This window comes from Magnolia sinica, chromosome 5 (assembly GCF_029962835.1).
Source record: "Magnolia sinica isolate HGM2019 chromosome 5, MsV1, whole genome shotgun sequence".
Lineage (NCBI taxonomy): Eukaryota > Viridiplantae > Streptophyta > Magnoliopsida > Magnoliales > Magnoliaceae > Magnolia > Magnolia sinica.
Window position 1 is genome coordinate 14,023,298 of NC_080577.1, and position 27,111 is coordinate 14,050,408.

Sequence of the window (27,111 nt, forward strand, 5' to 3'; positions counted from 1 at the left end):
TAGCCTCCACAGGTGTATCGTGGTTGACAGGATTGGATACTGGAAATCTTGTTCTACATGGGATGCTATAGATATCCCTGGGTGAAAGTCCCTAAACTCTTATGGTACCAAGAGGTTGCTCCAACGTCTAGATCGAGTGGGTGCATGAGTGCCGAGTGCCAATTACTAGACGGTTGCGCTTTTCACTGTGTCGTGGTTGGTTGGAAGGGGGCGCGGCCTTACCCGCCTGAGAGTAGGGGGCAATGCTAGGCTGAGTCTGACCAACTCGAGGAATGGGTCCGCTATTGATGAGCCGAGCCCGATATTGGCAGGCGGATAGTGAGGTCTTTTCCACTCACCTTATTGCGCGCGATGGGGCGGCAATCTGGCTTGGAGTGTACTAGACCCCGGTGATATTTCAAATTTCTAGATGTATTGATATGTGGACTTAGATAAGGATTTGTATGCTTGAGTTGCATTTCGCATTGCATAGCCTTGGTATGGCCGACATCATTCATGCTTTGCACCGCATGGCCTTGGTACGACTATGGTATTCTTGGCTTTCATCAGCATGTTCCATATTACTCTGATACTGCATAACTGCATTACCACCTTGAGCACACACTTTCACCACCCTCTAAGCTTTCTATAAGCTTATGAACGACCATTACGTGCAGGTGACGTTGGATCGCAACAACGCTAAGGCTTGAGCATGTGGCAGATTATTTTGGAGTTTTGTTCATCATCATTGTATTTCCCTTTATGCTCATTGTACTTGTAAAGTTTTTTATCATAGTGAAAATGTGATGGAGTTTTTGGTTGTTGTTTGTGGGTTATGCCTTTGGTTATGCTTATTACGAATCAAACTGATGTTAAAAATCCTCCTCGTAGCATCCTAGGATCGGAACCTGGCAGATTATTTTAGAGTTTTGTTCATCATCATTGTATTTTTCTTTATGCTCATTGTACTTATAAAGTTTTTGATCATAGTGGAAATGTGATGGAGTTTTTGGTTGTTGTTTGTGGGTTATGCCTTTGGTTATGCTTATTACGAATCAAACTGATGTTGAAAATCCTCCTCGTAGCATCCCAGGATCGGAACTTGGTGAATGGGCGCTGGGAGCAGAGAATGGGGTTCTACGAAGGCTGTCGACGCCGGATTCGGCGATCGAGAATTTTGTGAGCCCAATTTTTGAGTTTGGGGCGTGACATTTATAGTCTTCAACGTGGTTTTCTTATAGTTTCAGGTAATCCTAGGGGTAAAAAAAATGGTTGAAGGGTTGGGATTGGAGATTGTCACATAACATAATCTCATGGGTTAGATGAGATAGTAAAATGGTAATTTTGAAAAAGAAAATGGGCATAATAGTAAATATACTTTAATCGCACACCTGTGGTTTGAAAAATGAGAGTTCCACATGCTTGAGGGACACTGCCCCAAAAAGGGGGAATGTCACCTGGCCACTTGAACTCAGTACTTTGGCAGACAACATCCTTCAAGCGTGTGGAGGCTCTACTGTGCAGGTTATTAGTTTGAAGTTTTAGTCATTTCTTTGATTAGGCTTGGTTTTAGGCTTAACTAAGTGAGTTGACTAGGTTGTAGGGTTGCGTAAGTTGACCGGGTGAGTTAAGTCATCAAGCTGACTCAATGCTCTAGGGTTTTAGGTTCCTAAGGTTAAGGGTTAGGCTGACTGGGTCGACATGTTTAATGGGTTGAGTTTAGGATTTAGGACTGGGATTTCTAGGGTTAGGGGATTATGATTGGGATTTGGTCGACCATCGATCAATTCAAGCTTAATCAGCTTATCAACCTGGGGTGGGGTATCTACATTATATCAATGCTAAGAACCCTCTTTGTAGCCCCCAGATATTTTATATCGAATGTCCCTGATAACTAAGTTTTCAGTATGTCAATCTCAGACATGTTAATACTAGAGATGAGTATGCCATCAACATATATACAATACCAAAATAATGATCTTCCAATCACTCAATGTCTTGTAATTAACACAATGATTATACTCACTTCTGGTAAACTTCTGACTCACTATGAAAGAATTAAATTTCTTGTACCATTGTCTAGGCGACTATTTCAGGCCGTATAACAACCTCTTTAACCTGCAAATCTTGTTCTCTGACCCTTATATTTTAAAACTTTTTGTTGCTTCAAGTAAATCTGCTCTTCCAATTTCTCATGTAAGAAGGTAGTCTTCATATTCATTTGTTCCAGCTCGAGATTATATTGGGCAATAAGCGTTAATACAAAACTGATAGATACTTCACTACAGATTTGAATATCTCTGTAAAGTCAATACCTTCTTTCTAAACATATCCCTTCGTTACTAACCTTGCCTTATACCATCATGTTTCTTTTTGAAGACTCACTTGCATCCAATCACTTTTCAACCAATGAGAAGCTCCACCAGCTCCCACATCTCATTCTTGTACAAGGAATTTATATCATCATTCATTCCTATTTTTCACTTTTCGGCATTTTGCACATCAAGAGCCTCCTGAAAAGTAGACAAATCTCCCTCATCCGTAATGAGGGCAAATGCGACATTCGGTCATCCATGTATCTTACTGGTAACCTGCGATCCCTTAGCAGATTTCTTCTCACAAGTGGTTGCTCCACTTGTTGCTGTACACGTGTCTACGTCTCAATATCAACATGTGTCTCATCTCTATTTAATTGAATGTCCACGACCAATTTTTTCGCTTCTTTGTGTTCATCCTTACGAAACAAGGATCATTCGTCGAATTTGACGTCACGACTAAGGATGATTTTTCATGTGACTCGATCATATAGCATATATCCTTTCACACTACCACCATAGCCGACAAAGATGTACTTTTTGACCCTTTGATTCAACTTATGTCTATTAACTGACAGTATGTGAGAGTAAGCATTACAACCAAATACACACAGTCCCAAGTAGTTTACTTACTGACCACTCTTTCTTGAGAACTTTACAATCAATAGCCATAAAAGGGGACCGACTCACTAAGTAACAATCCATGTTAACAGAATCAATCCAAAATTCCTTGTCCAACCTAACATTATTGACCACGCATTAGGCACTCTCTAAGTCTGATTCATCCGCTCAGCCACACCATTCTGCTTTGGTGTGTGTGATGCACTTTGTTATTCCTAACGATCCCTTCATCTTTACAAAACTGATTGAATTCTCCACCGTTGTCTGTCCTCGACACTTTCACCTTCCGCACTGATTATTCTTCTACCATCGCCTTTTGTTGTTTGAAGTTGATGAAAATAATGGATTTATTTTTCATAAAATAAACCAACACTTTTCTGAAATAGTCGTCAATGAAAATGACAAACCATGGCAACCCTCCACCAAAAACTACGGGTGTCGACTCCCATACATCAGAATGCATATAATCTAGAACCCCCTTATAAACATGTTTCTGAGACTAAAAAGACAATCTTGATTGTTTACCATATATAGAATGCTCACATATACTAAAATCAATGCTTTTAAAAACTGGAATTAAGCAACGGTTAGAAAGTACCTTCATGCCCCACTCGCTCGTATGGCCCAAGTATGTATGCCACATACGTCCAGATATGGAATCCGCTACAAATGTTATAGTTTCACTCGATGAAGTACTCGTAATCAACCTGTAAATGTGTCTATTCCTCTATGTCTTCATGACTATGAATGCTCCTTTGAAACTTTAAGGACAGGATCAAACCTGGTAAATTTGCACCCTATTACCTCGAATGCTCCTAAAGATATCAGACTCTTCCTCAAATCAGGAATGTGTCACGCTTCGATTAAGATGCGCTCCATGCCATTAAACATCTTGATACACACCAATCTAACCCCTACAACTTTACAACATTATTATTACTCATAAACACTTAGCCACCATGACACTCACTGTAACCGGTGAACCAACTCCGATGGAGGGTCATGTGGTACAAAGCTTCCATATTCCAAATCCATTCCTTATCGAAGTACCCGGATTTTGATACGGTAAGCTGTTCACTCTCCAAGTATAGAGTTGTGATGTAGTAATAAACTCGGTGAGACCGAGGTCGAATCCCAAGGGACTGAAACCTGTACGTAATCTAAAACTAAATAGAACTAGAATTAGACTAAGATGTAATCTAAATCAAGTGAATATGAGGGAATAATTGTGAATAGATTAATTAAAAACTAATAAAAATAAATGTGGAAACTAAGGTGCCAAGGATCCATTTGTAGCAATTGAAAAGTTACTTTGTATTGATTCAAGGACACAACTGGAATCAGAGTCCCATCCTATCCAGTTAGTAAGAAGAGATTTGTTAGATCTCTGAATGTCTCATAGATCTAATCATCAACAGATATGATTGGTGTAGATTTGGAAGTGATCCCATTACCTAACCATGCCCAGGAGATTATGACAAACAACAACAATTTACCAAACCCATAGCGAATCACAAAAGAATTGTAAAAGTTAGGAAGGGGTTCTGTCACCCAACCATGCCAAGGAGACAATGGTGAACAACAGGGCCTCCTAAGTTCACAATCTCATAATGAAAAGAACATACTCAAAGCTATTGCAGATCTACTGTAATTTGAGTCACAATAAACCATTAAAAACTAAAAGTATTCCTTAATCAAACTAAAATCTACAAGAATTCAATAACCATGAATCAAAGCAAAGCTAACAACCTAATCACAGTACAAGCTTCACCTCTTAGCTCTAGCTAAGAGGTTTAGCCTAGCAACATGATTAGGCTACACCTTAAAAGAAAGGAAAAATAAAACAGAAAAATAAAAATAAAAACCCTACAAACTCTACTCTCCCTCTTGTGCATGTCCAAGGAATTCTGATCCCCCCTCACGTTCTCTCTCTGTTTTATAGGTGCCAGGGGCGGTGGAGAAACTGAATTCAGCAGGTCTTTGCGCAAGCCCTGTTTCACCTAGCCAGATCGGATGAACTTGGCAGATAGAACTGCATCAATCGCACTAACAACTTAAGTCTAATCTACCTCATCCATCAGTTGAACGTTTGGGCGGTTCCAGATCGTCATCTGATGGTCCTGGCCCACGGATCTACGGATGGTGTAACTCAGCAAACGTTCTACTGCGTCCGAGATTACTGCGTGGCACCAAAACGACAATCGGTAAGAGATTTCGTGGAGCACGCTTCAGTGAAGAGCTTTCCTCATTTTTGGAAAGCATTGACAACCGGATCTCCCTCTGTCTTGATTTGGAAGGTCTGGATTGAGGCAAATTTCTGAACGTGGATCACATTATCAGCAAAAGTCAGACGGTGTCTGGAATTTTGCTGATTGCGGCGGGATTTTGAAACCAAGTTAGATTTGCTTTCAGTATCTCTTTAGGAGTTGTACCCACACATATGTGATCAGCTTCATCCTGCGAACACCTTGGACGGTTCAGATCAGTCTGAGCTCTCCTGAAGGTGGACCACATCGTCCTCCAAATGGACTCTGTTTAAACTAGGGAACAAAGTGTAGAAGTTTCTTTCGGCCAACGATTGCATGTACAACTGCCTACTGTATCTCCTAATATTACTTGGATTGGGACGAATTTGTCCGGGATATCCGATGAACGGTGTGGATCTCTCATGTGGGCCATGATAATGGCCCACTGATCTCTGCAAATGGGCGCAGTATGTCTGTTGGGCGTTCTACAGCAATACGACAATTGCCGTTTTTGAAACAGATTCCTCCGCGCGTCTTTAGAGGAACTGCAGAAATGGTGCACATCTGGTGCACTAGTGCACCATGCACCCTCATGCTCAAGTGGGGTCCGCTGTGATGTTTATAAGAAATTTGCTCCGTCCATATGATGTGTCACCTCTATAAGGGGTTGAAACCAAATTTGAAGCATATCCAGATCTCAGGTGGGCCTAAAATCAATGGTTTATGGGCTGATTTATTCGTTGGGCCACTTCTACAGGGATTCGAGAGTTGGAATTCGACGTGTACAGTTAATTTATGGTCCTCAGGATATGTATGAAGTTTCAAGCTGAACGGATGGCGAAAATCCTGTGATCTTGTATTATGGATGCTTTTCAGGCCACTTGAGCTTCAGTTTCTTGATTTTCTCGAATCTCTGGCGTGTAAATTCGTCGATCTTTGTCCCTTGGAGTCCGCCCTTTCCTTGATCAGAGCGTTAAATCCACGCTCTTAGCATCCTTTTCAGTCACATGCTCGTAAATTCACCCTGCAGCATAAATACGATTTAAATAGGCCTTTAAACATTTTCATGGTCGTAAATCCATGTAATAACTGGGGTCTAATATGCAATATTTGACCCTCAACATAAGCACGTCATTACGATTCGTTTCCTCACTAGATCCTACAATGTTGGCTTCCCTGGAAGAACTATCTAAATTCTCATTTCTTGACTTAGGATTCTGATAATCCTTCTTCATATGGCCTGTCATGCTACAATTCTAGCACTTCAACTTTCCTTTGTCCTTACCCTTGGGTTTGAGCCTCGATCATGAAGATCCATTATCCCGCTCAGAATTTCTCTCCCTAGTAACTAGTGCATCTGTAGAAGTACCCAAGTCACCTTTTTTTTTTCTTTTTCATCGCCTTCGATTGAAAGACCGAGATAACGGTCACAATGTTGATGGTTATTCTATCGGTGCACAAAGAATCATTGAAAGACTCATACAAAGTTGTGAGAGAAATCAACAGTATATATGCTTGATCCTCGTCTTTCATCATTTCCTTTACATCCAATAATTTGCAAAACAACTTATTGAAGTTACTAATATAGGCCTTAACATCAGCCTCCTCCGCCATCTTCAGATTGAATAATCATAGTTTTAAGTACAAATGATTTTCAGGAGATTTATTTATATAGATATTTTCTAATTTCACCCATGTACTTGCTGCAGTTTTTTCTCTCATGATATTATAGATGACCTCATCCATTAAGCACAATTGGATATAGGTTCTAGCTTTAATATCTATCTTATTACATTATTTTTCTATCATAAATTCTAGTCTCTTTTAAAGGAAAGCTTTGTAGAATCCTTAATAAACTAGGATACTATTTATCTTAATTTTTCATAGTTTAAAATTATTTTTACCAAAATATTTTTTTACATCGAACTTTGGGTTAGATGTCATTGATACGTTCCTTTCAGATTTGATCTGCTTTCCAACATTAACTTTGATATCACTTGTTAAGGAACTGTAGAAACACATAGAGATGAATTAAGCAAAGTACTTATAATCGCACAACCAAGTCCAAACAAGTACAATCTGAATTTTACGTGGAAAAACTCTTGGGGGAAAAAACCATGGCACAAAGCGATGAGCAATGCACTATGAAAGCAGAAATTACAAGAGATAAAGTCTTACCAATTCAAGCAAGCCTCGAATCTACTTCACAAGCCGTACCTATGCCATTGAAACTCTTATGAATGAGTTAGAAAGTCCTAATACACCTCTCTCGTACCCTAATCCCAATTACACTTGATAAGTATAGTATCACAACTGTAATAGGAAACAAATTCCTTACGCAATTTTGCGTACATCTTTGATGGGACCTTCAATGGCATCAATAACCCATAAAGGATCTATTGATGGCATTAAACTTACTTTGATTACATTGAGTAGCAACACTAAAACAATCCAGCAACCAATATGAATTTTTTGAATTTTTCTAAATTTTTCTAATGAGATTGAGCACACGTCGATGACATCGACTCTTCTCGATGGCATCGAGTGGTTTGTCGATGGCATTGATAGACCCTGTTATTGACAAATTTAGGACATCAACAACAAAAATGAGATCAGAGATGCTAGAAAGAGAGGGGTTGGGGTGCAATACAAACCTTGTTTTATTTTTTAACAATTTTTAGATAATAATACCTCATTAATGTGGCATTTACATTCCGGTGCCTATATTTAATTTTCATTAAGGTGCCTCATTTAATCAGTGGACATTTTTATCATTTTACAAAGAAAGGTGTAAATAATCTAATTGAAATTAGGGAAGGGACAACAGTTCAATACAAGGGACAAATCGATTTGATCATACAAATGTTTTGCGTTTATGGTAGTGTATGTCCACTTGGTCTTTTTTAGTTAAATTATCCCGCGTTTAGGCAATTATCCCGCGTTTAGTTAAATTATCCCGCGTTTAGGCAATTATCTCGCGTTTAGGCAATTAATCATATAGCTGTCATGTCTCATCACATTGATTACATTGGGATAAGAATAGAATCTTTAAAAAGAATTTAGAAAGAGAGTTGAGATATGTTATTATCATTACTTAAAAGACACTCTCTCTCACGATCACGTAAATGCACTGGGCCACTCACAGCTCCTCTATCATCACGTACAATAAGTCTCCACGTTGAAAAATGTCTCCCCTAGCTTGGTAGAGTTTGTGATGTGAGATTGGCTACTGACGTAAGTATGCTAGTAGTCATGCAATAACGCATGGCCAGCGTGTCACGTGTGTGTGCTGGTGTGAAACGAGTGTGCAAGCAAGCGAAACTACTTACGTGTACACCCAGATCCATATAGCTCAAGTGGTAGACGGAGTGAAAGATACCTCGTTTTAACGCTGAGGTCTTGGCATCGATTCCCCAGTGGGGTGGCTAACAGTGAAGTGTAATTTGACAGTGGGTGTACTACCAAGCTAACGAGAAAAAAAAAAGAAGTGAGACTCATGTGCATATAATTGCTAAAACTTGCTGAAACTTGAGTGAGTTGCTGAGTAATTCAGTGCTGACTCAATGGCTTCGTCAACTCCACCTGGCATGGGTCAAACTGAGTCGTGTGTCTTATAAGACAGGATTTTATGGACGCGGATTTCCTGCGAAAACATTTCGCAGGAAGTTACTACGCTGGAAACCTAGTTGGGACCCACCGTGAAGTCTGTGAGAAATCCACCCCGTTCATCCGTTTTGCGAGCTCATTTATGTATACTAAATAAAAAATGAGCCGGATCCAATGCCCAAGTGGGCCGAAAAAGTGAGGATTGAACTCCCACAGTTGAAATATTGGTGGGGCAACAGAAGTTTTGAATCAGGGTAATATTTGTTTTTTCAGTTCATCCCCTTAGGAATGACGTTATGAACGGTATTGATTTCATTTAAACATAACTGTTGACCCCAGTGAGGTTTCAACGGTAGGAATTTCCCTACCCACATTTTCCTTTAGTGAGGCGCATTATAATCTTGGATACTGCTAAATTTTGGTCTCAAGTCCTAAAATGAGTTCAAAAAACGGATGGACAGGTTAGATTTCTCACAAACTTCATGGTGGGCCCCACCTAGGTTTCCAGTGCAGAAATCCGCGTCCGGATTTTATTTCAAACAGATAAGGTGGTAGTGGTCCCGGTCTATGGTGGATGAACTCTGTTTCAACACTGTGATTATGGGATTTTAACAAGTAGAGTATGCAACTTCCTATTGGTTTATCTTGGGTTCCATATAACTTACATTATAAAGTTAATAATTTTAAATGTCTCTTAAAATTCATATGCAATAATTAAATATTCAATTGTATAACTGACCCAATTAGTTAGGGATAATGCTTAGATGATGATGGTGAACAACTAAGTATCAAATCGAGTCAGGTCGAGAATTCTATTGAACTCAACCAGGTCCAATATCAAGTCAAGTCAAATTTTTTGGGCTAGGCTCACGTGAGCCCAACATAGGGGTCCGAATGAGCAGGCCCAAGTATATCTGGGTCCATCAATGAGCTAAGGACCGGAGTTCAGGCCTAGACAGCCTGTGAGCTCGGGCTTCCACTTCATACTAGGTTGGCCCAATTATACAAAATTTGGGCTCAGGTGTGTTACATAAGCTGGACTGGTCTGGTGCTGCTTCTTGGTGGGGTAACAATGGACAACTTGTTGAGCTTACAGGAAAATGAAATTTTAGGTGGAAATCCGAAGTACTTATAAGTAGGGTTGTCCACGGAGCCTGAGCCCTGCCATTGAACTATTTCAGGCCGAGCCTATTCAAAATCTTCATTTTGGGAGGCCCAAGCCTAGCCATTGACAACTCTACTTATCAGGGAAATAAAAAATGAAAAACTTCATTAACTCAAGGAACATCTGGTTGGCTCTCAAACCATCAGCCCAAGCCTAGCACGAACCTATGGCCTGACCTAGTCTGAACATGAACTTCAACCTATGGCCCGACCTAATAATTAAATTTTATATTAAAAAAAATGTTGAACAAGCTTTTTAACTTTTCATTCCATTTGTATGAAGTAAACTTGTATGTTATAATAATATACAAATTTTAAATTAAAAATACAAAATTTGAATTCAAAATTTAATTTAAATTTTGAATTCAAACTTTAAAAATTACATGCAAGTATCTCAATCAAGACCATCCAAATCATTAGACCCATGTGGGTCGAGTCTAGCCCTGGTTGCAACCCAAAGTGACCCAAGACAGCCAAACATACAGAAGCTGAGATGGGTTAGGTTGAAGAATGCCCCCAATAAGTTTTCAATGGTGGGTTTCCAATTACAATTGTTTCCTATGGTGTGTGGTCTATTTGAGTTTTGGATCTGCGTCATCTTTGGGCTCATGCCCTAAAATTAGCTTTAAAAAATGGATGGTCAGCGTGGATAAAACACATACATCATGGTGGGCCGCACAAAGAGTTATGGTGAAAATCAGCCCTGCCCACTGGCAGCTTCATAAAAGGTTCCATCATTCGGATGCCACATATGGAGGGGCTGCTTTGGCCTAGATTTTGAACTGTTCAAAAATTTGATTTTGTCAGACTTGAGAGTGGCCCATTGCCAGCCTGAGCTCAACGGTTGATTTTCCATTCATGCTATGAAAATATGAAAGGTGAAGAGTTCTCCTAAAGATGGAGCCGTAGAGATTTGCAAATTGTTGTTAAATTTCCTTTATCTAAACTAATCATGGTTACAAAATTTTGGAAATAAATCTTCTTTCGTGCAGGTAAATAATTGGAGTGGTTAGATGATGAATGGGAAGGCTCCCCGAGGAATGTTTGCAGGATAGTTAGAATTGGAAATTTTCATATATATATATGAAAATTTTCAAATGCAAATGGACATGTTGACCATGGGTTTAGATTGGACATGTCTTAAACATATTTAGTGTTGTTCTTGTTTAGTGTTGAGGAGTGATTTCTCTTGTAGCTCTTGGGAACTTGAGATTATACGTAATGTTTATTGACTTGGGAGATTCGTGATTATGTATGATTATCTTGTGTGAAGGGATTGACTTGGGTTAAGATGGACTGTCTCCACCATCAGGAGCCAATTTGGTGTCAGTTTATGTACATTGCACTTATTTTGCACAAGAGTGTGAGTGTGCCATGTACATATGATTTAGGTTTGAACCGTTAGTCACCCACATTAGTAAATCATGATCAAGTCAATAGTCTGGAGGCCCATTAGCCCAGACTATAATCGTGAGATAAGGAATTGATGATGCATGAAAGACAATTTGATCCTTAGACCTGAGGACGTATAAAGGATCATGATCTTGACTAGTCAACTTTAGCTCTTCTTACAAGATCCATGCAAGGGACCAATAAAGTGGACGTTGCTGGGTACTTCCATAATGAATCGTTAGCTCTTGCACGAGTCAACAAGTGATCCACTATTTTTCCTAAGAACATATTTATAGCTTCGAACTGGATAAATCAGGGACTCATCAAGTGAATTTTTTTGATGGGCCTAGCATTCTGAATATTTTAATCAAGATTTTAAAGGTTTCTAACCGTTGAAGTTTTTATTTTAATTGTTAAAACTGATTTGATCATACTTGATAATAGCCAGATGGTCCACTTCTAATTGGCATGGGATGTGATCATTAGTAGATAGGTCATGACAATCGATGGATTGAATCATTAGTTTATGCATAGATGAGGTAGATATACGTACTTCTTTCGTAGTATGTTAAACCAAAGTACATAAGGTGATAGAGCACCCTACTGGGTGCACTGCTAGAACCTTAATCCCTCCTTATCTATATAATCTTATCCTAAAGGAGAAAAAGAACTATCCTTAGATGTCCCCACCCCATGGAATGTGAGCATGAGGAAAAAGAGAAAGTCTGAGAGAGCGGAGATTCACTCCATCCTCTTCTATTATCCTTGCGTGTGGTCCACTTGTATAGATGATATATGTTTTCCTGTGTGTGTGTGTGTGTGTGTGTGTGTATATATAAGGAAAAGGTACTATGCGCACGACCTCACGAGTCCGTCCCATGAGGTCAAGTTGTGTGGGCCCCATTGTGATGCATTTCCAACATCTACCCCATCAGTCAGATGCACCATTCCATCGTGGGCCTAGGTCTCAAAAATCAAGTCAATCCGTGACTTGTGTGGGCCACACCACATACAGAAGTGGGGAGGGGCCGTGCACCATTAAAACATTCATAATCATTTTTTGGGCCCACCAAGATGTGGTTTGCAAATCCAGCCCATCCATTATGTGTGTCCCAATTGGATGAGGGTTCAGACCAAGTTTCAGCAGCATTTAAAACTCAGGTGGGCCCCACCAAGTGCTTTTATATGTTTTAACGGTGTCTTCACATGATTTTAGATGGTATGGCCCACCTGAGTTCCGTATATAGCTGATTTTTGGGATATCCCATAATTTAGAGGGGACCCATCAAATGCACGGTGTTGATGGTCGACATGCATCACGGTGGGGCCCACATAGCTCGACCTCACGGGAGCTTATCGTGAGGTCGACCGCATAGTACCTTTTCCCATATATATATATATATACACACACACACACACATATATATATATAGAGAGAGAGAGAGAGAGAGAGAGAGAGAGAGAGTGGAATTATCACCTACAGACCTTATGTGAGCACACAAGGTACCTTTGCATGCGTGTGACGGGCACAGAATCTAAATGGTCAACATGTGCGGCACCCCTGAAACTCTATTGGCCCAATTTTCAGCCCAATCCAAAACTCTAGTGAGCAATAGCAAAGAGAAATGAAAATTAAGGAAACTGTTTCGTTTTGCCATGACTTGCCGCATTTATACACTAGGATCCAACATGCCGACCAAATTAAATTAGGGCACATAACAAACATTAAAACATCCATCTTAAATGTAATATAAAGTACAAACATCTTAACAAATATCATAACACCATAACAAGCCAAACCCAAATAACACACTACAGGAATCACCAACAAAAAATCAAATAAAAAAAAACAAAAACAAAAACAAAGGCCACATATACTGTCCTAACGCAGAGCATTGTTCTCATTTTAATTCACGCTCTGAGCTTGAGCCGGCCTTCGTTGGCTAGCTTGAAGAGCTGGGCCTGATCAGCAGCGACCTTGTTCGAGGCGAGAGCGGCAGAGAATCGGTCCTTCACTTCCTGAGTTGTGTATGGGAACTTGTGGTTGACCATTGAGTTGAGCAACGATGCGGCCCCTTCTCGATAGAGGGACCCAATCGCATCACTGCGCGTGTTAAGCAGTGCTTGTTGTATGCTTAGGTTTTGCCCGTAGACAGGTGTGCATAATGCACCAAAGACACCAGCCATCGTCCCCCAGAAGCCGAAGATCCCCCATATCAATTGTGGGTGTTTGCCCCAGTAACTATAGGAATTGACGGTTGAAATCATTTAGAATTATAAGTGAGGTCCACCACCATCATCAGATTAATGGAAAAATATCAACATGTTATGTGTTTAATTGTGATACATGAGATTGTGTACCGAACATCTCCTACCGTTGGTTTGTGGTGGGAGGGAATTCCATCCACTTTCAGGTTTTGACTTGCTCGCAATTGGTGTAACTTCAGATGCATTTCGTCCATAATCTCATGTGTAGCAATTAATACAAGCGATGTATTCTCTCGACAAATATAGCTACTAATAGAAACATGAATGGTGATCGAGACTGTTGATTTGGTGGCCCATCATAGATATGTGTTATAGGTAAAAAATCACACCGGTCAGATGGTCTGTCTATTCTGTTGAGTTTTGCACTTTTGAAATTGGGGCAGCCAAAGCAAGAGTCCTGATCAAAATACACAAGTGCAACATGGAGATGTTTTCAAGTAAGTTATAGGGTAATTAATTACTTGCAAGTGCCGGGGTAGGACGGTGTGGACGGTGGTGTGTAAGGGTCAGTGACCACTGGCGGTGTGTAAGGATCAGTAACCACTGGCGGTGTGTAAGGGTCAGTGACCACTGGCGGTGTAACGATAACTGGCGGTGTGGATGGTGTAACAACCACTGGCGGTGTGGAAGGTGTAACGGGGTTGTACGTTGGAGGGGTGATGGATGGGGAAGTAGGAGGTGAATTGTAGTAACCGCCGCCACCTTGGGGTGGTGTCCCATAGCTTCCACCACCAGAACCATGAGACGGAGTCCCATGAGAACCACCGCTCCCACCCGATCCATGAGATGGAGTTTTACAAGTAGGGCTCTTGTGGGAACCTGTAACAAACCAGCATTGTATTAGTACAGTTACAAACATGTATTGATTAAAATCAATGTTAATCATCTATAAATCAACGAGTTTATATAATTACAATCGGGATGGATCAGATCATCTGGCCCAGCTCATTGACTAGCTATATGGGCTGGATGGGCCGTGTTCGACCTGAGCCAGCCCCATTTAGAAGGTGGAACCCATGGTCGAGCCAGTTGACCAATGGGCTTACTCGACCCATTATCACCCATATTAAGTATCAGGCCTACAATTCAGACCCAGAACAGACCAATGGGCCGGCCCACCCAGACCCATTTACGGTTTGCCACCCTACATATGAGAGAGAGAGAGAGAGAGAGAGAGAGAGAGAGGCTTGCTTTTGGGGGTGCTCCCATGATGTGGGTCAGGAGAGTAGTAGTTCTTCTGATCTTCAACCCCTTGCAAGCTTCTACACATCACCGGCATCAACACATTCTGAGAAACCAGACCTACTAACACCACCCACATAACTAAACCGTTTTTGCTTCTCCCTCTCTCCATCTCTCTCTCTCTCTCTCTCTCTCTCTCTCTCTCTCTCTCTTTTCCCAAATACAAGAGATATTGAAATGTTGAATTTCTCCTAAGGACTAGCTCTCTCAGTACCTGGCTATATATACACATAAGAGGCTATAGACTATTTACGCCCATCTTTTTTGTTTTTCTAATGCACTTTTTTCCATTTTGGTGATTCAAAAATGGTGCAAAGTGTACTAATTCAATTCCCAAAATGGAGAATTGGGTGTCGATCAATCAATCACGTTGGGTGTAGATTTCATCTCTAATGATCTAAGAGAGCCGAGTAAATACTACCACAGGAAGGCAGCATGTGGTTAGTTGATATGTTGCAGGTTCATTTATAGAGATTAATGATAGAGGTGCACTCCGGTTCATCTCCCTCACCGTGTGGCTGGTGAATCTGAACCGTCCATCTGGTCGGCCCTGCGAAGATGACCTACGGTACAAAAATTACTGGTTGGACGATCTTGCATTTCCATTAGAGGTATTTAATTTCGGATGTGGACGATTGTCCGTTTTCTATTTTAAATTACGTCCAAAGGCCACAAGACAGCAAGGATGGCTTACTTGGTGTGGTTTTTCTTTAGTGGGCCATCTGTTCGAGGGCCCACTTGATAAAAAGTCAGGATCCACCCATTGTACAGCGCAGCGCGTACAGCTGTGAGTGGCTGTTCAACAAGACCGGTCTTTTTTTTTTCTTTTTTTTGTTGTTCTTCCTATTTATTGTATCATGTTCTCTCAACCCAAATAGTTGAAAAGGAGCAATGTCATGAGCTAGTTACTGTAGACTGTAGAGGGGTAAAGGCAAAAAGATCCGGTGCTTCTCCGAGCATGAAAGTTCGTGCTTCCGTACTATATATATATATATGAGATCTGAACTGTTCATTCCGCATCGACAACAGTTGATGGGTAAGTGGCCAAAAATCAATACTATCAGACAATCTTAACCATAAAAAAATATGTACAAAAATTTCCAACCTTTCATTAATTTTTGCATGCCACTTTACATGGCTTGGATTGTAGAATCACTATGATTTTGATGTATGGTCCGTTTTCTGAGCCTTTTTGGTGCATGAATGGTTCGGATTGCATCAAATTCCCTACACGTGTATAATATGGAGACACGAAATTTTGATGCTCTCTGGGCGCGTTGAATCTCATCCGGTGTTGAAGGCATCTACCCTAGTTATATCAAGCACTACAGATGTATGCACTTGGCATGCTCGTAGGAGATATGAACTGTTCTTTAGCATGGGCCATTTGTGGATGATACATATCCTTTAAAAAAAAATAAAAATCCGGATCTCTTTCTTGCATGCCACGTGTAAGGAGCTTGGGTGCTAGATAACAAACTGCTGAAGCTGGCCCATGAGATGACCGGCCTAGAATATCAGGCCAGTCCAGAAATCGGCAGGCTATACATGTAGGTTGAATGTAACGTGGACTCTTTGCAATCATTTTTGAACCATCCACTGCTTTCTAGTGTGTGTGGTCCATCTGATTAGTTAAACAGCCTGATTTTTGGCCCAGATCATCCATGTGATGTATAAGACCTGATGCACCGTTAGGATTTCCAGCACACTAGCTCGCCACATATTGCCACATGTATACCACCAATGCTCAGAAGATCCTAACCCTTAACGGTGGGGAACAGATAAAGGGTCAGCAGTAAATATATCACAGCATGCTTTCAAAATAAAGGCCAAAGATCAAAGGATTGGATTCTTCTAATTTGTGAAAAAAAATGGGTATCCCCAATATATCATGTGTGATCTGTCAGATCAACAGTCTGGATCACTAAACTTGGGCCCACATGTATAACATTGGGAGCCCCACTAAGTTGTACATTTGTGGTATTCATTACCCGTAAAAAGGTAAAGATAAAAGAAGGATGATAAATTCCTCTAATGTACGGATTTTTTTGGTACTTCCAAACAGTGAGAAATCCCCTTCTCGGCCATTTCTCACCCCTGAAAATTTCTCGGGAGATTTTCAAAGTTTGAGGTTTTTTCTCTGAGAAGATTTAGCTGAAAATTAAAAATTTTAAAATATTATTTTAAATTAATATATATATAAAACAAATTTTTCTTGAATTTTCATATTTTTTGTGATAATTATATCATGATTAAAGTGTAATTTTTAGATCTACTGATATTTTAAAAATATCCCGATGATATCATTTGGGGCCCATTAGGATACTACCAAATCAGCAGCCTTTATCACTTAAATAAACTAATAAATTATTATTTTTATAAATAAGTTAGTCGAGTTAATAAACTTAAATAAATAACTTTTTTAAAAAATTAAGTTATTTTTTTATTGCTTTTCACTTTGGCCGGTGCCATGACAGTTTAATAAATTATTTAAGAGAATCTGCTCTAGCCATGAACTCCCTATAAATTTATGAGATTAAAAAGTCATTCAATCGCGTACTACCACAGACAAAATGACTTTCCTGGAAATTTCTCATGAGAATTTATAAAAATAAATATTTTTGCAAGATATATTAGTAAAATCTTGCAAAAATAAATAAATTTAAAGTATTTATTATAAATTAAAAGTAATTTTAAAACTTAGATATATAATTTCAGGATAATTTTGCAATATAATCATAAAAAAATCATTACAGTTGAGATTTTGAAAATCTCACAATATCATGCGGTAGTATTATTATTTCTGGTGAGAATTTCAAAACCTTAGCGAGGCACTGATAACAGCATAATTGCGGTACCTCCAGTGATGTCCTTGTAACGAGGCGCTGCGAAACGGAAATGTACTGATTACATCCAGGCGCCACTCCTTGTGGTACCTGGTCTTTTTTAATGCCTTGTACCATGGTAAACCCAACATTTAATGCATCCAATGGCTGGAACGCCGTGTACCACTAGTAGTTCAGGCTCCTATAGGGTACGGAATTCAATGGAAATACCACTGTGAATGTATGTCGTTTATCCACGCATCCGTTTTCCCAGCTTGTGGGAATAATGACTTCTACTATTGAAACATTTTTAGGGCCTACAGTGATGCTTATTTGTCATCCAACCTGTTCGTGAGGTCAAACCGACATGAGTAAAAGAAAAATGCAAATAGCAGCTTGATCCAAAACATTTTTGGCCCCTGGATATTTCCAACAATATAGGTGAAGTCTACTTCGGCTTTGGATATGCTTTTTATTTTTTAATACACACATGCACACACACTCACGCCATAGTGGAATTTCACCACCTGTGGGTACTCTGACCCTTGACCGAGTGTTGAAACTCCGGAGAGTCTACCACCTGAGCAGGAGTAAAGCTTTGGATATGCTTCATTTTTAGACTCAAGCCCCAAGTCCTAAGCAATCTGCTTCCAACTCAACAAGGGTCCCTCGTATGACGTGGAGCATGCTAAAGAGATCCTGGCTAACCACATGTGTGTCAGAAATATAGACCACGGAATTGGTAGAGTGCATCGTTAACATGTCATGGATGGGTAAAAGTCAAATTTTTAAGAGAAGAAATGAGCAATGGAGATTAAAAAAAAAGTTTAATAGTCCAAATTTAACTTACTTTTGATAACTTTGTTTACACTTGACATACAAACGACTAAAATCCTAAAAGGCGATCATTTACTTTATAATATGTTATCAGCCAGTGCACAACACACTGATCTGCAACATGTAAAAGAAGTCTAGCTGAATATCTATGGATGTTGGACTCTTGTTTAACAAGACACCATATGATAAGACCTTTACTGAAGATTTGTTATTGTGAGACTAATTCTGAGGAAGAATTACAACCCACAGAACATATGCAACATTTCAAAAACTATGAAACTGAATGTAAAGAGGAGGAAGTTATTCTGATGACAGCTGAAATATCATCACTTACAATAGCATAATGACTAAAGGACTTAAGAATCAAATAGCACATGTCACTTAAAGAATCAAATGGCACAGGTTACTGGGAAAGCCACTACCTATTTTGATATTTTTGTGCTATTATTGAGACATTTTCAAGTATAATTAGCTAGATGATATTATTGGGAGATTTTTAAATTCTCAAAAGTGTTTATTTATTTATACTGTGAAATCATCATGACTTTAATGCTAACGCAGGCATGGGTGTGATGAGGTCGAGAGCACCGCCTTTCTCTATTAGACAGGCCACATGCCTTGTATAGCTAATTTTCATGTATAGATAGATGATTCTATTTTTAGATTGTCTTCTCTTTGTTTTTATGGTATCAGAGCTATACCGATATCCAGCAATCCAACCCTGCTCCACCATTTTCAGCTACACATCCTGATCCGGCACCTCCTTCGTCACCGGCACCACCTCCTGACAGATCCAGCCTCTCCTGCATCTGCAAACCCCTGCAGCACCACCTCTTAACAAATCCGGCCTCCCTTGCGTCAGCAAACCCTGTTCCGACCAACCATGTTGCTGCGACCAGAACTTCTCCTAGCCCTTGTTGCTGCTTTTGGAAGGTACATCCTTTTGTTGCGACCAGCTCTTTTGCTGCAAGGTACATCCTTCCTTGGCGTGGTTTACATCACTTCAGATTTATGAACAAAGACTCTTCCCGTACAAAGGCCCCACAATGTGGTTTTGATGGTACCAACTACAATCTATGGGCCATCCACTTTCAAAGTTTCCTCAAGGGTCGTGGTTTGTGAAGACTAATCGATGGATCTGTTATTGTCCCTAATTCCACAGACGCCGACAAAATAGCTGAGTGGGAAATAAAAAATGGACGGATTATTACCTGGATTCTCGATTCGATCGATCGGTCAATTGCTGTTGGCCTCACACCACACTAGACTGCTAAGGCAATGTGGGAGCATCCCCAGACAGTTTATCAACAGAGTAATGCGGCTCGGTTATACTGTCTGGAACAAGATTTGGTTCACCTTACTCAAGGTGACAATAGTATTTAAACATTCTACTCTACAATTGTCGCAATTTAGACAGCGATGGCTATGATGGATCCAGAATTTTCTCATCACTTTAAGATATTCCAAACAATGCGTTATAATGCGTAAGTTTGACAGTTTCTTATGAAGCTGCGTTTGGAATTTGAGCATTGTAGGGCTGCTCTCCTGAACCGTAGCCCAACTCCTTCATTAAATTTGATTATTAATGATTTATTATCTGAGGAACAACGACTAAAAGTTCTCTCTCCCACTTCCCCAACTCTGGGACCATCTGATCTGATACTCGCTGTATCCACCTCTACACCAAACCGTGGTTCCACTCCTTTAACTTGTCGCGGCTATAATAAAGTGGGACATATTATCGCTCAGTGCAAAGATTGGTGCACTTATTGTCAACGGACTAGTCATGGTATTCAGGACTGTCATTCACGTGCCTATGCATCCTTTTCAGGCCGTGGACGTGGTGATCGAGGTCGTGCTCTTTCTCCTACTTCTGCCACTATTTCTATCGAGCCTTCTATTAGTGATATTGCATCTATTGTTTCTTTTGAAGGACTTTCCTTACCTTTGACTCCTACAATGCTCCGGCAGATCGTGCATGCCCTTTCTGTTGCCGGTATGTCAGGTATATCCTCATATTCTACATAGTTCTTCAATTCGGGTGCTTCCAATCATATGACTGGTGACGTATCATATCTTTGCGACATTCGTCCCTATACTGGTAATCAGACTGTTTCTACTACGGATGACACTAGAATACTCATTCAGTCCGTCGGTTCATTGACTTTTTCTCCTTATGCTCATCACCAATTCACCCTCCGTGATGTGTTTCATGTCCCTAAATTCTTCTCAAATTTAATTTTTTTTGGTTAACTTACATCCAATAATTGTTTAGTCATATTTCTTCCAAACTATTATTTTATGCAGGATCTGGTAACGGGGAAGGTACTTAGGAGGGGAAGGCAGCATGGACGTCTGTATGTGCTGGACTTTGACCCGTCCCTCATTCCAGCTCGTTGTTTTTTTTCTCCATCTTTCTCAAATATTTGTTCGGCAAATAAAATATAAAAACTCTGGCACTTTCTCCTGGGTCATCTACATTCCGATCGGTTGATTCAGTTAATTTCTTCTGGCATGTTGAGAATATTTCTCTTAATAAAAGTAATTTGCATTATTTTTGTTTTTCCTGTTGTTTTCCAAAATGTAAGTGTATCCCCTTTCCTCTAAGTATTACAAAATCATCATCTATATTTGAGCTAGTGCATACGGATGTCTGGGGTCCTTCACCAATTATGTCACTCTCTGGACTACGATACTATGTTATATTCATTGATGATTTCACACGTTACACCTGGATTTACTTTCTGCACTTTAAGCCACAAGTTTTGAAATTTTCAAGATATTTCACTAATGATAGACACTCAATTTTAGATAAAAATTCAAGCTCTCCGCTTTAACTCAGGGAGAACGAGAGTATCTCTTCAGGGTCATAGGATTATTCATCAGACCACCTGTTCTGATACTCCACAACAGAACGGTGTGGCTGAACGAAAAATCGTTATATTGTTGAAAATGCCAACACCTTGATGACAGCTATGAGTGTTCCTCGTTCCTTCTGGGCGGAAGATATGATGCATTCAGTCTACTTGATTAACTGGATGCCAACCAAAATTCTGAACAGTAAATCTTCATACTTTGTTTTTACCGGTTTGACATTAAAGGAAGTTCTGAACTCATCCTTCAAGATAAAGTACCTTGGCCATTTGACATACTTTCTTGGCCTTAAATTTTCACGTTCTAAACGTGGGATCCTGGTCAGCCAGCGTAAATATAGTAAGGATCTTCTCACCTTGGCTTCATTGACGGATCAGAAGACAGTTCAGAGTCTCTTAGAACTTAATGTTTAATATAGTCATGATGATGGTGATCTCCTTGTGGAGCCCACATTATACCGCTGTTTGGTTGGGAGTCTAGTTTACTTAACAATGACTCACCCTAATATTGTCTACGCTATCCAAGTAGTCAGCTAGTTTGTATCTGCTCCTTAGACTCTTCATATGACTGTGGTGTTGTGCATCCTACGATACCTACGTGGAACTCTAGATCGATCACTGTTCTTCTCCTCCACGACAACTCTGGACCTTCATGCTTATTCGGATGCTGACTGGGCCGGTTGCGCTCTCACACGACGATTTACCACTGGCTTCTATGTTTTTCTCAGTACTTCTCTCATCTCTTGGAAGTGTAAGAAGCAGACTACAGTTTCCAAGCACGGAAGCAGAGTATCGAGCGATGTCAGCTATTTGTAGTGAGCTTGTCTGGTTATATAAACTTCTTTCCGACTTTGGCGTTCATCTATAGAATCCTACTCTACTCCATGTCGATAATTTCAGTGCCATTCAGATTGCATTCAACCCTGTTTTTCATGAACGGACAAAGCATATTGAGGTTGCTTGTCACTTCATCCGTGAAAAGTTTCAGTCTGGACTCATTTCTCTTCCACATGTCGCACCCCATGATCAGATTGCAGACATTCTCATGAAGTCCCTTACTTCTGCACGTCACTCATTTCTAGTTGGTCAACTATTACTTGTCGATGACCAGCATCAGTTTGAGGGGAGATGTTAGACAGGCCACATGCCTTGTATAGCTAATTTCCATGTATAGATAGATGATTCTGTTTTTATCATTTACCTTCTATAGATGATTATAGTTTAAGATTCTGTTTTTATCTTTTACCTTGTATAGATGATTGTAGATGTCTATATATTCAACTATTTAGGGTTGTCTTAAATACAAGAAACCAAAGGAGGATTGTTTTCTCTTTATTTTCATTCTCAGGGGGGATAACTACTCCAAACCCATGGAACTTTTCTGGATTCATCACAAAGGTACCTCGAATCCACGACGAAAATAAGAAAATAAAAACAATTTTCTAAAAATTCAAAATAAATTGATTGATTCTAAAAAATAAAATTAAAAATTAACATTAAAAAAATTAAAAAAAAAAAAAAAGAGTTTACAACCCTTTAAATAATGTTATGAACCCTATGGACAAGTTTCAGAATCAAACTACAACAAAAACTCCTAGAAATCGTGACTTACCATAAATAGTAAACTTAATATTTATAGATAGTCATGATGTCTACTAGACCTCATGGTTTTCGGCCAAAAATAATAAGTGTCCTATTTGGCTCAACCATGCTATACTCTTAATTTTTCTAAACACTGTTCATGTTGGACACAACTCCTAAAGCTCAATAGATGAAGATTTGTAATCAAACTAAAACTTATTATAAATAGTAAAAATGAAATTAAAATTGATTTTCAACCGTCAATATGATGGAATCTTGCAATTTCGGTGTGGGCAACCCAGTGTAGCAGGGTTGAGTAGCTAAAGTAGCTTCTCCTACCCCAAAATCATATATGGCATGATGGATAACACATTCTGGTTTGCCAAATATGCCCATTTTAAGTTTCTAACAGGTCTAGATCACTTCTGCCTCCGATCGGGCCTTCTGTAGTCCATCTTGGCCAATGCACAATATTTATTTAAAATTTTAAATAATTCATTATGTAAATATTTGTTTAATTTTTTACACAAACTTTTTAAATCTTATTTAAATTAAAATTTTCCCATGATATCTAAGAAAATCCAGAAATCTTTAAATCTACCTCTAAAACAATTGTCACTTTGTCACTGTATCCTGCTAGCAACTCCCCGATTAGAATAGCCATGTACAGAGGACTGCACTCCTAATTGTCAATCAAATCCAAGACTTAGGTAGACTACATCATAGGATCAATGTAATACCATGCCAAAAAAAAAAAAAACACTCAACCTATATTAATCTTTTAATATCCTGAATTTTGGGGACTCCATTCATCTTGGTGTGGCACAGATGAGTGGATTGGATGGCATACACACACGACTGCAGCCCCACACACAATTTAAACTATTTTAATAGTAAGACTTTCTATCTTAACTATTTCTAATGGTGTAGCTTACCTGAGTGTTTAATCAGCCATATGTTTTGGCCCCAGTCCAGATACAGGGTTGCACACTTAATGAACGGGTTGGATCTCATCCGAAAGTAATGCCCTTGTTGGCACAAAAATCATGTACAAACTCTTTTGAAAATGAAAACATATGGGCATCTGTCATTAATATTTACAAGGGCTTTGTAGGGCCCACTGTAATGATGCATAACATTCACTTCATACACTTGCTACATTAGTTCATGTTAGGATAATAATCCAAAAATGGATCCTTATATCTTGCGTAAGGCACCGAATTTTCAAACTTGTGTTGAGTCGGCCATCATTGAACCATATTCCACTTTCTATGTAGAGATGCTTCTGTGCATAGCTTTGCTATTTCCCTCTCTGTTTTTTTTATTATTTTTCTTTCCATATCTTTCCTTTCCTCTTTCCATGAGGTTACTCTTTTTTGCATTTAACCTGCACGCAAGTCTATTTTTAGGTATCCATATGACAAATGATGGGCCCCTATGATGAACTGTGCATACATTGCTTATGTGAACAGCGGCCCAAAATATGAAATAGATTGGATTTTCAGATGGCCCAAAGTTACGGGTTTAAAAACAAAAAAAATAAAAATAAAGAAGGCTAATGGAATTTGTTATTTATATTTTTTAAAGAGACAAAAATGGGAGGTGCTTTAAAGCACCTATTTTTTTCGGTCTTTTCTTTCTTTGCCAACCTCGATCCCCCGACGTAGAGGTGGGATAATGACACTCAGTTCCACCTAGGAACGCTTACGGCAGGCATTATGTTTGCATAATTTATGCCTTTATACTATATCACAGAAACACCAAAGTTATGAAAGCTTTCATTGCATGATATGCTGGGACAGTCCAACTGTATTCTAGCGGATGCGGAGTGTGGCACGATGGGATTTGATTGGACCGCGTGTATTACTTGTTCTACTATCAATTCAAAATCAAAATTTGGGCCACCACACATGTGAGCGAGGGACTGGGTTCAATTTTTGTGTGTGATTTTGATGCATAGGCAGGCTAGAGTTTACTTGACTCAAGGGTATGTGTGCATGCGTGTGTGTGTGTGTGTGTGTGTGTGTGTGTGTGTGTGTGTGTGTGTAATATTAATAATAAAAAAAAAAAAAAAAAAATCTGCACTAAGACGGATAAATTGGAGATTGGATATGGGATCCACAATCCTCTCGGCCACCTATATTGCACTCTAGTCAAGCAATTCGTGGAAGTAAAGGAGGCTAATTCTTTCAAATGAGTTCTTTTAGCCTTGTAATGATAGATGTGAGTCCACAATACTAAGGACTTTTTTTTCCGACGTAATTCACTACCGAAGTTCAATAGTCAAAATAATGGGGAAAAAAGATATAAGTTGAATTATTGGTGTCTTTGATTAATGATTTTTACAATAATGGCATTCATGATCGGCTTGAGGGATGATGATCCATTCATTGCCCAATCAGAATGATTTATGTAGTGGGATAGTCGTGATGTGCGGGATGAGCATCTGTTCGTCGCTCAATTGGAACCAGACATCATGGCGAGACGACTAATGAAAGGTGAATCTTCGATAATCTATTCGTTGCTTAATTAAAATTGGGCTTTGTAACGAGATGACTAGTGAGGTGAGATGGTTGTGGATCGATTATCCGCTTGTCCTCTGGTGTGGACCAAACTTTGTAGCATGATGGCTGGCGAAATCACCTGACATGTAGCAGGAAAGCCCCATAGGCTTCTATTCGAAACTAAGCAATCTTCCTTTACAATCTAGCGGGATGTCATGGATAAAGGGTGGGGAGCTAAACAAAGTATTAAAAATTAAGGAACCATTGCTGTGAGAAGTGATGGGGCTAAACTAAAATGAATACATAAAAATATAAATATCCATGGTGGACGAGAAAGTAAAGATAACTTTAGTTGTAATGGTGTCAGGCCTGAGCTGCTTTTAATAAAGCTCTAGCATTTAATGCTAGATAGAGATCTTCTTTAATAAAACATTAGCATTAATGCTTGAATAAAGAGAGAGAGTGTGTGTGACTTATTTTAATGAGACATCTGCTTTTGGTAGAGAATACTTTTGATATGAATCTAGCATTTAATGCTCTATCATGTGTACGTCTCTTATTGCTCTTTGAAGTTATCTACACTACATGTGGCAAGATTGTCACATAATGTCTCCTGAACTGTTTCATCTGGGCACGCCGCATCATGTGTAAACAGTACTCTTGGTCCACGGGTAGAATTTCACCCATCATTTAGCATATATTGCCAACACATGGTGGCATTTTATTGGCCCACGTAGGTATGCCAAAAATACGTATATACAATAGTGTCAAAGATAAGGCCAATAGAATAGATATTAGACTTGGGGTGTTGATTGCCCCCGAAGGGGCTTGTTAGGCCAAGTATTACTGTTAGAGATCAGATCCATGTAAAACATGTTTAAAAGTTATTAGGTCAAATACATACTACACGACACTTACCTTGAACAACGGTACATGATTCAATCAAATCCTTTAAGTGGGCCCATCTTACTACAAACATCTATGGGTCACCATGCAATATGTGTCTTTAATTTGTTCTAGCCCTGTGAGACTGTCGGCACACGTGTAGCTGGAAAGCAACCTTCCATGCCATGGGGCCGGGTTAACAAAAAATTCGACAAAAGCGACGTAACAACGGGCCTATATATCACTTATGGGATGGTAAGAATTGAAGCTAGTCAACGGTCTAAATTCTGCCAACGGATGTCCATTAATCAAAGGTTGAAAATGTGTAATGGATCTATAATGATCCAACGAAAATTGCAGGGTTTAGATGATTTTATTTTAGCAATGTAGATACTATGCATACAACTTTGAGTGCATGCTTAGCACACCATCGATGTATCAAATGATGAAGATGATACAACATGACCACACATGGTGATGTATCAATCTGGTCCATCTATTTATTAGTCCATATCAATATTGTCAAATTCCTAAAACTTATGATTTGAATTGAATCTTAAGAAAAACGATTTGAATGTCACTTTTGAATTCCTTTTCATATGAATCTTACCAGGTACAGTTCAAATCTTTAGTTACGATTCAAATTATATTTGTTTTCTTCTATTTTAACCTTCACTTTGCTTTCATTATATATTTTTAAATGGGTAGAAGCTTTAAGAATTATTTAGAAAAACCTTTAAGAAAAATAATCATTTGGAAAAGGTAAATTATCT

General features: G+C 39.3%; 1 protein-coding gene across 1 annotated transcript; it reads right to left on the minus strand.

The window, feature by feature from the left end:
* Window positions 1–13,044: 13,044 nt before the first annotated feature.
* LOC131245505 (protodermal factor 1-like) lies at window positions 13,045–15,001 on the minus strand. The gene is made up of 4 exons (XM_058245023.1): window positions 14,783–15,001; window positions 14,202–14,410; window positions 14,053–14,156; window positions 13,045–13,565 (listed from the first exon to the last, which is right to left on the minus strand). Exons 1-4 carry the CDS (start codon window positions 14,943–14,945, stop codon window positions 13,235–13,237), a joined length of 807 nt encoding a protein of 268 aa, XP_058101006.1. The 5' UTR covers window positions 14,946–15,001; the 3' UTR covers window positions 13,045–13,234.
* Between the last annotated feature and the right edge of the window lie 12,110 nt (window positions 15,002–27,111).